This window comes from Anser anser (genome assembly GCF_964211835.1).
Source record: "Anser anser genome assembly, contig: SUPER_W_unloc_4, whole genome shotgun sequence".
Taxonomy (NCBI): domain Eukaryota; kingdom Metazoa; phylum Chordata; class Aves; order Anseriformes; family Anatidae; genus Anser; species Anser anser.
Window position 1 is genome coordinate 625,736 of NW_028154228.1, and position 12,721 is coordinate 638,456.

Genomic DNA, 12,721 nt, shown 5'->3' on the forward strand with positions numbered 1-12,721 from the left:
GCCAAATTCTTCTCTCGCTTCTTTGACCCAAGCACCCAGTGAGCTTCTTGGGATATGAGAACAGAATTCATCAGCTGCCTAACACATGCAGTCCTGACCAGCAGGTATTAGTGTTTCTGTGGGATGGAAAAACTAAGGCTGAAGTACTAGTATGAGGCTGTAAAAGAGCTGACAGTCAGGGAGGGCAGGGTTTAGGAATCTCCAAGGGGCGGGGATGTGCCATTGCGACCTGTTCCCATGGAATTTGAAGACCCTGGTGAAGATCCAGGTATTGTCCTTGTGCATTTCGTGCATGTGGGGACAGAGGAGAAATATTGGAGAAGAAGGTGGACAGTCAGAAGGTGATGAATATCCCTCCTGGATGATCTCTGAGGAGATTGGCATCCCTCAGTACAGAGGAGAAGCATAACCCCCATTTTTAAAAAGGGAAAAAAGGAAGCCCTGGGGAACTACAAGCCAGTCAGTCTCACCTCTGTGTCTGGAAAGATCATGGAGTAGATCTTCCTGGAAACTATGCTAAGGCACATGGAAAATAAAGAGGTGATTGGTGACAGCCAACATGGCTTCACTAAGGGCAAATCGTGCCTGACAAATCTGGTGGCCTTCTATAGTGGGGTTACAGCACTGATGGAGAGGGGAAGACCAACTGACATCATCTACCTGTGTGGTGGTTTTACCGTGCTAGGCAGCTGAACACCACAACCGCTCTCTCACTCCCCCTCCTTAGATGAGGGGGGAAGAAGTAAAGGAAAGAACAACTCACAGGTTGAGATAAGGATGATTTAATTAAAGGAAAAAATAATAATAAGAAGAATTAAGGAAAGATTATTATTAATTAAACAATTTAACTAAACAATTAACAATTTAACTAAAGGGGAAAAAGGAAAGGGGAAAAGGGAGGGGGAAAGGGAAAACTAAGCGAAACAAGCAAAGGCTATGTGGAAGTACAGAGGAAAGAAATTACTCTCTACTTCCCACAAATGAGCGATGCTTGACCACGTCCTTGAAGCAGGGCCTCAACGCACGTAGCCGGTGTTTGGGAGGAGAACAGACGTTTTCCCAACGAGAGCCCACCCCTCCCCTCTTCTTCCTTTTTCCACCTTTTATTGCTGAGTGTGACATCATATGGTATGGAATATCCCTTTGGTTGGTTTAGGTCAGCTGCCTAGTTGTTAGTAAGGCCCTTGGGAGTTGGCAGTATCCACAGATAACATACAAATGATAAAAGAAGTGTAACTGAAATGGGTGGAGGGGATGCAGATTGTGCTGAGCAGTGGTAGCATGCTGTCAGGAAGGTGGTGGCTGAGCTCAGTTACCTGGTGTCAAGCTGATTGTGATCAAAGGGAAGAGTCCGGTCAGTCTCCTGAGGGAGGGTGGGGGTAGAGGATACTTGCTTGGACTCCAACTGGAGAGAGTGGGTAGAGTCCACACTCAGAAAAACTGGCAACAGGAAAGAAGAGGTCCAAGTGTAGCATGTGTGCAAATAAAAAAGGTAGAACATGGCCCTAAGCCTCCATATAAGCAAGAGACATCACATCTACCTTTGAGCACAAAGATATGGAAGGGAGCAAGAAAGGACTGGTGAAAAGGTCTCAGGGGTGGCTGTGTCTGAATTTCAGTTACGTGTGCCAACAGAGTGGTGCCAGCAGCTGATATGAAATTCCACAGAAAGAAGAACAGATAAAAGATATTCCCTAATTTATTAAAGAAAATTTGTTCCAAGAAACTGAATAATTACACTGTGCAGCAACATACCTAAGCAGCTAATGATCAGATCCTAATGCATTAAAGCTGGAGTTACTATGATAGCTTATCATGGGTTTAAATATCAGGGGCTGAGTGAGCACCACATTTCTCTTCCAGTTGCCTAATTTCCTCTGAGCTGACAGGCTTGCAAAGCGTTCCCAGAGACATGGTAACTAAGCAGAAAGGTGCAGAGATACGCTAGATATTTGATCCCACTCAACAAATGGAAATCTTATGTGGACCACTATAGTGATCCTGACCAAGAGACCACTGTACATCCAGGATTTAGTGATACTTAATACAGTTAACCTACGTAGGCCCAAGCTTGAGCTGTGCTGCGCTGCGCTGCACTGCATGTACAGCTTGGCCTACAGGCCTGTGTTGTGATGCACAAATCCCTTGACTAAAGGATTAAATTTAGACAGCTCATTGTAACAGAGAAGCCTGCAGGCAGCTCCTTCTTGGTACTGGCAATTACTCCACCTGCATGGCCTTGTCATTATCTAAAAGTGCAGCAAAAAAGTTCTTATGAGAACATCCTTTCTGTTTGACAGTAGAAATGATGGATAGTTTTTTTTCTTGTAAGAAAATCCTGTAAGAGCTCAAATAACCAAAATGGGGCAACCCGTATGGATGAGATCTGCATGACGTGCTGAGCCCTGATCGGGGGCCTGTTTAATGATGCACAACATAGTGTTCACAGCATTTAAAGGGCCAAAAGATTATCTAACTTAATCTCTCTATCTATATTATATCGATATTATTATCCATATTAATCTAATATTAGGGAGAGGAGGACTCTCGTTATGAAGACATCTGTCTTCCCAAACAACAGCTACTCCTATTGAGGCCCCGCTACCCAGGATGTGGCTGAACTTTGCCTGTTGATGGGTGTCCTGGTTCCAGTTAGGACAGAGTTAAGTAGCTCATAGTAGCTGGTAGGGTGCTATGTTTTGGATTAGGATGAGAAGAGCGCTGATAACATGCTGATGTTTTAATTGTTGCAGAGCAGTGTTTACACCAGGCCAAGGACTTTTCGGCTTCTTGCTCTGTCCTGCCAGCGAGCAGGCTGGGGGTGCAGCAGGAGCTGGGAGGGGACAGACCCAGGACAGCTGACCCAAACTGGCCAAAGGGGTATTCCATACCATCTGACGTCATGCTAAACAATATATAGGGGTGGCTGGCCGGGGTGGGGGGGCCGGCTGCTCGGGGATAGGCTGGGCATCGGTCAGCGGGTGGTGAGCAATTGCATTGTGCATCACTTGTTTTCTTACACATTATTATTGTTAATACTATTACCATTATCACTATTATTATTATTATTGTTATTATTATTTTCCTGTCTTAATAAACTGTCTTTATCTCAACTCACAGGCTTCACTTTCCCGTTTCTCTCCCCCATCCCAGAGAGGGAGGGGGGAGGGTGAGCGAACGGCTGTGTGGTGTTTAGCTGCCAGCCGGGTTAAACCACAACAGTCCTTTTGGCGCCCAACGTGGGTCCGAAGGGTTGAGATATCGACAAATCTGACCAGAGTGTGTTAAACTAAAATTGGTATAAGTATTGGACCTGCTTAATAGTTGCTAGTCACGATGTTGATTGCCTTAATCTCCAGTCTGCTGTACCTGTATTCCAAATTGAGTTTTATGGTGCGTTACTTTCTGTATGTGCTCCCTGTTGCACTGTTTATCCTTTCCGGGCCCTGGTTTAAGATTGTTATGGTACTGTGCGGTGTAACAATGGCTTATGAAATGATGAAATATCTGGTCACGACTTTAACCTGGTATTTGTACTCAGCACTGACGTCGACTCTATACTTTGGAACCCATATCTCGGAAACTATTAGCAATTACACCTATTGCCTGTTTTCGTTAGGGAGCCAATCTGTGAAGGGGACAGGGGAAGACATGTTTCCCTACCTGTTCACTCTCCCTTTCTCCTTCACCACCACCCTCTTATCCCCCGAGCTAGTTACGGTGGTTCTCCGAGATGTTGAATATCCTTGGGATACTCAGACCAGCCTGCTCTTGTTGTTATGTCTCCTGAATGCGCTTCAGATTTTGTGGAGGGTTAAACAACTACTTAGGAATCTCATCCGGAGATCTGTCTTGAGGCGGGATAGTTGCGAGTGGCAGGGAGTGTGGGAGGATATGGGCAGGTTTCTAGAGCAGTGGTCACCTCCAGTGTTTTGGACATTCACCCCTGAACAACTGCAAAATCCTAAAAAGCTGGCAGAATGCTTGAAAAAAAGGTGTCATGACTCTGGCAGTTCCAAAGTGACACAAATCACTGTAGCGTGCTGGGGTCTGGCTTGTGCCTATCGAGCTGCAATTGATGCTACTAGCAACCTAGCTCCAGCTCCTGCAGCTACTCCAGCTGCAGCTCCTGCAGCCGCTCCAGTTCCAGCTCCTGCAGCCGCTCCAGCTCCAGCTCCTGCAGCCGCTCCAGCTCCAGCTCCTGCAGCCACTCCAGCTCCAGCTCCTGCAGCCGTTCTGGCTCCAGCTCCTGCAGCCGTTCCGGCTCCTGCAGCCGCTCCAGCTCCAGCTCCTGCAGCCGCTCCAGCTCCTGCAGCCGTTCCGGCTCCTGCAGCCGCTCCAGCTCCAGCTCCTGCAGCCGTTCCAGTTCCAGCTCCTGCAGCTACTCCAGCTCCAGCTCCTGCAGCCGCTCCAGCTCCAGCTCCTGCAGCCGCTCCAGTTCCAGCTCCTGCAGCCGCTCCAGCTCCTGCAGCCGTTCCGGCTCCTGCAGCCGCTCCAGCTCCAGCTCCTGCAGCCGCTCCAGCTCCTGCAGCCGTTCCGGCTCCTGCAGCCGCTCCAGCTCCAGCTCCTGCAGCCGCTCCAGCTCCTGCAGCCGTTCCGGCTCCTGCAGCCGCTCCAGCTCCAGCTCCTGCAGCCGCTCCAGCTCCTGCAGCCTTTCCGGCTCCTGCAGCCGCTCCAGCTCCAGCTCCTGCAGCCGCTCCAGCTCCAGCCCCTGCAGCCGCTCCAGCTCCTGCAGCCGCTCCAGCTCCAGCCCCTGCAGCCGCTCCAGCTCCTGCAGCTGCCCCAGCTCGTGCAGCTGCTCCCACTCCTGTGGCTGGGTCAGAGAAACGAGCTGTAGCAGTGCAAGTTGACCCCGCAGAGGGTATTCCAACCCCTGTGGCAGACTCTGTGTCTGGGTCAGAGAAACGAGCTGTAGCAGTGCAAGTTGACCCCGCAGAGGGTATTCCAACCCCTGTGGCAGACCCTGTGGCTGGGTCAGAGAAACGAGCTGTAGCAGTGCAAGTTGCCCCTGTAGACAAGGTGAAAAAATGGTATAGAGGCTCAGGTCGTTTAAAACGCAGACAGTCTTCTGCTAAGTCTGGGCGTAGTGAAGACGAGGCTGGGCCATCAAAGGTGCAGGAGACTGAAGATGAGGATGAGGATGGCGAAAAATCAACAGTAACTACCCGGACTCCATACCAGTCATCAAAGGTGCAGGAGACTGAAGATGAGGATGAGGATGTCGGAAAATCAACAGTAACTACCCGGACTCTACACCGGCCATCAAAGGTGCAGAAGACTGAAGATGAGGATGAGGATGTCGAAAAATCAACAGTAACTACCCGGACTCTATACCAGCGTGAGCTACGAGATGTGCGAAAAGATTTTGGTCGCTGTATGGGCGAGCAGCTTGTCACCTGGCTGCTCCGGTGCTGGGACACGGGAGCCAATTATGTGGAATTGGAGGGCAAGGAAGCCAGGCGGCTGGGATCCCTTGCTAGGGACGCATGCATTGACAAAGCAATTGGAGATGGAGCACAATCTCGCAGCCTCTGGAGGCGTCTCCTGTCAGCTGTGAAGGAAAGGTATCCCTTCAAGGAAGAACTTGTATGTTTACCAAGCAAATGGACCACCATGGAGAAGGGAATTCAGTACCTGAGGGAATTGGCCGTACGGGAAGTAATTTATAAGGACCTAGACTACGCACAAACATCCGCAGATCCAGATGCAGTCTGGTGTACACTACCCATGTGGCGGAAGTTTGTACAGAGTGCCCCATCATCATATGCCAACTCATTGGCAATACTAGCCTGGAAAACGGAGGAGAATCCCACAGTGAATGAAGTGACTAAAATACTCCGGCAGTACGAAGGAAATCTCTCCTCTTCCCTAAAGGCCTGTGTCTCAGCTGTGGAGAAACTCTCTGAAGAGGTCCACCAACTTAAAGAGAATTTATCTTCCCCTCCACCTGAACGAACCAGTGTCCACCAGCTAAAAGAGAATGCTTTAGAGAAACTTTCTGAAAAGATCCACCAACTTGAAGAAAGATTATCTTCCCCTTCACCTGAACGAACCAGTGTCCACCAGCTAAAAGAGAATGCTTTGGAGAAACTTTCTGAAAAGATCCACCAACTTGAAGAAAGATTATCTTCCCCTTCACCTGAACGAACCAGTGTCCACCAGCTAAAAGAGAATACCTTGGAGAAACTTTCTGAAAAGATCCACCAACTTGAAGAGAGATTATTTTCCTCCCCACCTGTACAAACCAGTGTCTCAGCTATTAGGGGTAAACGTTCATCTATGCAAGGAAGACAATATGGTGGGCACACACACCGCGCCACCCTGTGGTTTTACCTACGTGACCATGGAGAGGACATGAGAAAATGGGATGGAAAATCTACTGCGACCCTAGAGGCACGGGTACGTGAATTGCAAAGGAAAACAATTGGAAAAAGGAGTTCTCTGAAAGGTTTGCTGCTCCAACTTCCAGCAGGCAGTCCTTTAAACACAGAAATGAAGATTCTGACCAGGACTAGAGGGGCCCTGCCTCCAGCCAGGGGGAGGAAAGGGACAATCGAGTTTATTGGACTGTGTGGATTCGATGGCCTGGCACGTCAGACGCACAGAAGTATAAGGCTTTGGTAGACACCGGTGCACAATGTACTGTAATGCCATCAAGCTATAAAGGGCCAGAGCCCATCTGTATTTATGGTGTGACGGGGGGATCCCAGCAGTTAACTGTATTGGAGGCTGAAGTAAGTCTAACCGGTAATGAGTGGCAAAAGCACCGTATTGTGACTGGCCCAGATGCTCCGTGCATCCTTGGCATAGACTGTCTCAGAAGAGGATATTTCAAGGACCTAGAAAGGTTCCAGTGGGCTTTTGGCATAGCTGCCTTGGAGACAGAGGACATTAAACAGTTGTCTACCTTGCCTGGTCTCTCAGAGGACCCTTCTGTTGTGGGGTTGCTGAGGGTTGAAGAACAGCAAGTGCCGATCGCTACCACAACTGTGCACCGGCGGCAATATCGCACCAACCGAGACTCCCTGAGTCCCATCCATAAGCTAATTCGTCAACTGGAGAGCCAAGGAGTGATCAGCAAGACTCATTCACCTTTTAATAGTCCCATATGGCCAGTGCGAAAGTCTAATGGTGAGTGGAGACTAACAGTGGACTATCGTGGCCTGAACGAAGTCACGCCACCACTGAGTGCTGCAGTGCCGGACATGCTAGAACTCCAGTATGAACTGGAATCAAAGGCAGCCAAGTGGTATGCCACAATTGATATCGCTAATGCATTTTTCTCCATCCCTCTAGCAGCACAGTGCAGGCCACAGTTTGCTTTCACTTGGAGGGGAGTCCAATATACTTGGAATCGGCTGCCCCAGGGGTGGAAACACAGCCCTACCATTTGCCATGGACTGATCCAGTCTGCGCTGGAGCAGGGGGAAGCTCCTGAACACCTGCAGTACATCGATGACATCATTGTGTGGGGTGACACTGCAGGAGAAGTTTTCGAGAAAGGGAAGAAAATAGTCCAAATCCTTCTGAAGGCCGGTTTTGCCATAAAACAGAATAAAGTTAAAGGACCTGCACGAGAGATCCAGTTTTTAGGAATAAAATGGCAAGATGGACGTCGTCAAATCCCAATGGATGTGATCAACAAACTAACAGCTATTTCTCCACCAACTAGCAAAACAGAAACACAAACTTTCCTAGGTGTCGTGGGGTTTTGGAGAATGCATATTCCAAATTACAGTCTGATTGTAAACCCGCTCTACCAAGTAACCCGTAAGAAGAATGCTTTTGAATGGGGCCCTGAGCAACGACAAGCCTTTGAACAAATTAAGCAGGAAATAGTTCATGCAGTAGCCCTCGGGCCAGTCCGAACAGGACCAGATGTAAAGAATGTGCTCTACACCGCAGCCGGAGAGAATGGTCCCACCTGGAGCCTCTGGCAGAAAGAACCTGGGGAAACTCGAGGTCGACCCCTGGGGTTTTGGAGTCGGGGATACAGAGGATCTGAAGCCCGCTATACTCCAACTGAAAAGGAGATATTGGCAGCATATGAAGGAGTTCGATCTGCTTCGGAAGTGGTCGGTACTGAAGCGCAGCTCCTCCTGGCACCCCGACTGCCGGTACTAGGCTGGATGTTCAAAGGAAGGGTCCCCTCTACGCATCATGCAACTGATGCTACATGGAGCAAGTGGGTTGCACTGATTACTCAGCGGGCTCGAATAGGAAACCCCAGTCGCCCAGGAATCTTGGAGGTGATTATGGACTGGCCAGAAGGCAAATACTTTGGGATATCATCAGAGGAGGAGGTGGTTCGTGCTGAAGAAGCCCCCCTGTACAACAAGCTACCGGAAAATGAGAAGAAATATGCCTTGTTCACTGACGGGTCCTGTCGTATTGTGGGAAAGCATCGGAGATGGAAAGCTGCTGTATGGAGTCCTACACGACGAGTTGCAGAAGCTGCTGAGGGAGAAGGTGAATCGAGTCAGTTTGCAGAAGTGAAAGCCATTCAGCTGGCTTTAGATATTGCTGAACGAGAAAAGTGGCCAGTTCTCTATCTCTATACTGATTCATGGATGGTAGCAAATGCCCTGTGGGGGTGGTTACAGCAATGGAAGCAGAACAACTGGCAGCGCAGGGGCAAGCCCATCTGGGCTGCGGCATTGTGGCAAGATATTGCTGCCCGGGTAGAGAACCTGGTTGTAAAGGTACGCCATGTAGATGCTCATGTGCCCAAGAATCGGGCTACTGAAGAACACCAAAACAACCAGCAGGTGGATCAGGCTGCTAAGATTGAAGTGGCTCAGGTGGACCTGGACTGGCAACATAAAGGTGAATTATTTATAGCCCGATGGGCCCATGACACCTCAGGCCATCAAGGTAGAGATGCAACCTACAGATGGGCTCGAGATCGAGGGGTGGACCTGACCATGGACACTATAGCACAGGTTATTCATGACTGTGAAACATGTGCTGCAATCAAGCAAGCCAAACGGTCAAAACCTCTTTGGTATGGAGGACGATGGCTGAAATATAAATATGGAGAGGCCTGGCAGATTGATTACATCACACTCCCTCAAACCCGCAACGGCAAGCGCCACGTACTTACAATGGTGGAAGCAACCACCGGATGGCTGGAAACATATCCTGTGCCCCATGCCACCGCCCGGAACACTATCCTGGGCCTTGAAAAGCAAGTCTTATGGCGACATGGCACCCCAGAGAGAATTGAGTCAGACAACGGGACTCATTTCTGAAACAACCTTATAGACACTTGGGCCAAAGAACATGGTATTGAGTGGGTGTATCACATCCCCTATCATGCACCAGCCTCTGGAAAAGTTGAACGATACAATGGACTGTTGAAGACTACACTGAAAGCAATGGGTGCTGGGACATTCAAAAATTGGGATACACATTTGGCAAAGGCCACCTGGTTAGTCAATACCAGGGGATCTGCCAACCGAGCTGGACCTGCCCAATCAAACCTGTTACGCACTGTAGAAGGGGATAAAGTTCCTGTAGTGCACGTAAGAAACATGCTGGGTAAAACAGTCTGGGCTACTCCTGCCACAGGAAAAGGCAAACCCATTCGTGGAATTGCTTTTGCTCAGGGACCTGGATGCACTTGGTGGGTAATGCAAAAGAATGGGGAGGTCCGGTGTGTACCTCAAGGGGATTTGATACTGGGTGAGAATAGCCCATGAGTTGAATTGTAGTATTTTAATTATTATATAATACTGTATGTCATCACTACCATGATTGCTATATATCATAGATGAAAATGGTGATTAATTAGAATGTATTGGAAAGAGTGTAACCTGAGCATGACATAAATGGTATGGAATAAGGGGTGGATATCTGTCCTGGTTCCAGTTAGGACAGAGTTAAGTAGCTCATAGTAGCTGGTAGGGTGCTATGTTTTGGATTAGGATGAGAAGAGCGCTGATAACATGCTGATGTTTTAATTGTTGCAGAGCAGTGTTTACACCAGGCCAAGGACTTTTCGGCTTCTCGCTCTGTCCTGCCAGCGAGCAGGCTGGGGGTGCAGCAGGAGCTGGGAGGGGACAGACCCAGGACAGCTGACCCAAACTGGCCAAAGGGGTATTCCATACCATCTGACGTCATGCTAAACAATATATAGGGGTGGCTGGCCGGGGTGGGGGGGCCGGCTGCTCGGGAATAGGCTGGGCATCGGTCAGCAGGTGGTGAGCAATTGCATTGTGCATCACTTGTTTTCTTACACATTATTATTGTTAATACTATTACCATTATCACTATTATTATTATTATTGTTATTATTATTTTCCTGTCTTAATAAACTGTCTTTATCTCAACTCACAGGCTTCACTTTCCCGTTTCTCTCCCCCATCCCAGAGAGGGAGGGGGGAGGGTGAGCGAACGGCTGTGTGGTGTTTAGCTGCCAGCCGGGTTAAACCACAACAATGGGAAGTAGAGAATAATTTTTTTCCTCTCTCTCTGGGCTTCCGCACGGCCTTTGTTTTTTTTTTTTTTCTTTCCACTTCCTTTTCCCTTTAATTAAATTATCCTTACCTCAACCCGTGATTTTTTTTCCTTCCAGCATACTTTCTTTTCTCCCTCTTTTTCTGAGGAGGGGGAGTGAGGGAGCAATTATGCCGGAGTTCAGCTGCCCAGAAAGGTAAACCACAGTCCTTTTTGGTGCCCAACATGGAGCTCAAGGAATTTGAGATAAGGTTGATAGTTGAGAGAAGTAATGGGCAAAACATGGACTGGATGTTGTTTATGAATGCAATTGTGAATAATTTAAGAAAGTAATAATTGTGAGGAATATGCTTTGTAGCTATGTGGTGAAGGGACGAGGGGTGGAGTGTGTGTAAATTGTCCACTTCATTGGTGTTGTGATGATGTTACTTTTATTTTGGTGTGGGGAATACTTTTTCTTTTTGATGTAAGTGAACTTTGTGAAAATTGTGATGTAAGAGAAAATTGTGATAATTCTTAAATATGCTTTTAACAGAAGCAAGGGGTGGAATGTGGTGGGTTTATGTGGCAAGGATTTGGTAGTGGAGGGCTGCAGTGGTGGCCTCTGTGAGAAGAGTCCAGAAGCTGCCCCATGTTAGAAAAGGGCAAGTTTCAGCTGGCTCCAAAGGAACCTGCTGCTGCCCAGAGCCAAGCCAATAAGTGATGTTGCTTGCACCTCTGTGAGAGCGTATTCAAAAAAAAAGAAAAAAAAACTGCTCCACAACAGCAGCTGGGAGATTGAGGAGTGAGAAACTGCTTAGCAGACATCAAGGTCAGCGAAAAAGGAGGGGGAGGAGGTGCTCCAGGCACTAGAGACGAAGTTCCCCTGTGGCCTGTGGAGAGGACCATGGTGGAGCAGGCTGTCCCCCTGCAGCCCATGGAGTACCATGGTGGAGCAGGTTCACGCTGCAACCCGTGGAGGAGACCACGGTGGAACAGGTGGACCTGCCCTGAAGGAGGCTGCGGCCTGTGGAGACCCCTTGCTGGAGCAGATTCCAGGCCAGACCTGTAACCCGTGGAGAGGAGACCACACAGGAGAAGGTGATCTGGCAGGAGCTGCTGCCCATGGGGTTCCCATGTTGGAGCAGTTTGCTCCTGATGGATGGACCCCATGGTACGGACCCATATCTCGAGCAGTTCTTGAAGAGCTGCTGCTTGTGGGAAGCCCATGCAGGATCAGTTTGGGGAGGACTGCATCCCGTGGAAGGGACCCCATGCTGAAGCAGGGGAAGAGAGCGATCGTGAAGGAGCAGCGAAGACAAAGTGTTACAGACTGACTGCAATCCCCATTCCCCATTCCTCTGCACTGCTCAGGGGGAGCAGGTGGAAGATGGTGGATGGGGGGAAGGTGCCTTTATTTTGTTTTGAGTTTCTCATTGCTCTAGCTTGTTAGTAATAGGTAATAAATTACATTAATCTCCTTATGCTGAGCCTGTTTTGCCTGTGATGATAATTATTGAGTGATCTCCCTGCCCTTATCTCAACCCTTGAGCCCTTTTCATTGCATTTTCTCCCCCTTTCCCTTTGAGGTGGGGGAGTGAGAGAGCAGTTGTGGTGGAGCTCAGTTGCCCAGCTGGGTAAAACCACCACAATACCTATGCCTAATAGAGAAGTCTTAATTTTCTATTAGTGTACAACATATATTATATACCATTTTAATCTCATTTGCCACATACATTTTGAGGTTTATAACTAAACGTGATGAACAATAAGAGGCATTCAGTTTCTTAGTACTTGTATCTCTATTCTTTTATCTCTGTATAGCATTTTATGGAGTGACACTGTGTGGCAGTGTATTGTCTCTGTCTTTCTTTATCAGTGTGCTGCATCTACATGGCTGCACTTCCCCTGTAGTGGTAGTCTTTGTAGTTGTATCCTTTGTATAGTCTTTTGTGTCACAACATTGTACGTCTTCTACATTAAGTAACAGTTTTAATTGGGCAGGTCTGGCTCGGTTGGCAGATCCCCTAGTGTTGACTAACCAGGTGGCCTTTGCCAAATGCGTAACCCAATTTTTGAATGTCCCAGCACCCATTGCTTTCAGTGTAGTCTTTAACAGTCCGTTATATTGCTTGATTTTCCCAGAGGCTGGTGCATGATAGGGGATGTGATATACCCACTCAATACTGTGCTTTTTGGCCCAGGTATCTAAGTGGTTTCAGAAATGAGTCCCATTGTCTGATTCAAATCTTTCTGTGGTTAAATGTCGGCATGAGACTTGCTT

General features: G+C 48.4%; 1 protein-coding gene across 1 annotated transcript; it reads left to right on the top strand.

Moving 5' to 3' along the window:
* Positions 1-2,645: 2,645 nt before the first annotated feature.
* LOC310888933 (uncharacterized protein) lies at positions 2,646-12,442 on the top strand. Its single transcript, XM_083852574.1, has 2 exons — positions 2,646-3,995; positions 5,565-12,442. The coding sequence occupies exon 2, from the start codon at positions 6,648-6,650 to the stop codon at positions 9,249-9,251; it is 2,604 nt and encodes an 867-aa protein (XP_083708700.1). The 5' UTR covers positions 2,646-3,995; positions 5,565-6,647; the 3' UTR covers positions 9,252-12,442.
* Positions 12,443-12,721: the final 279 nt, after the last annotated feature.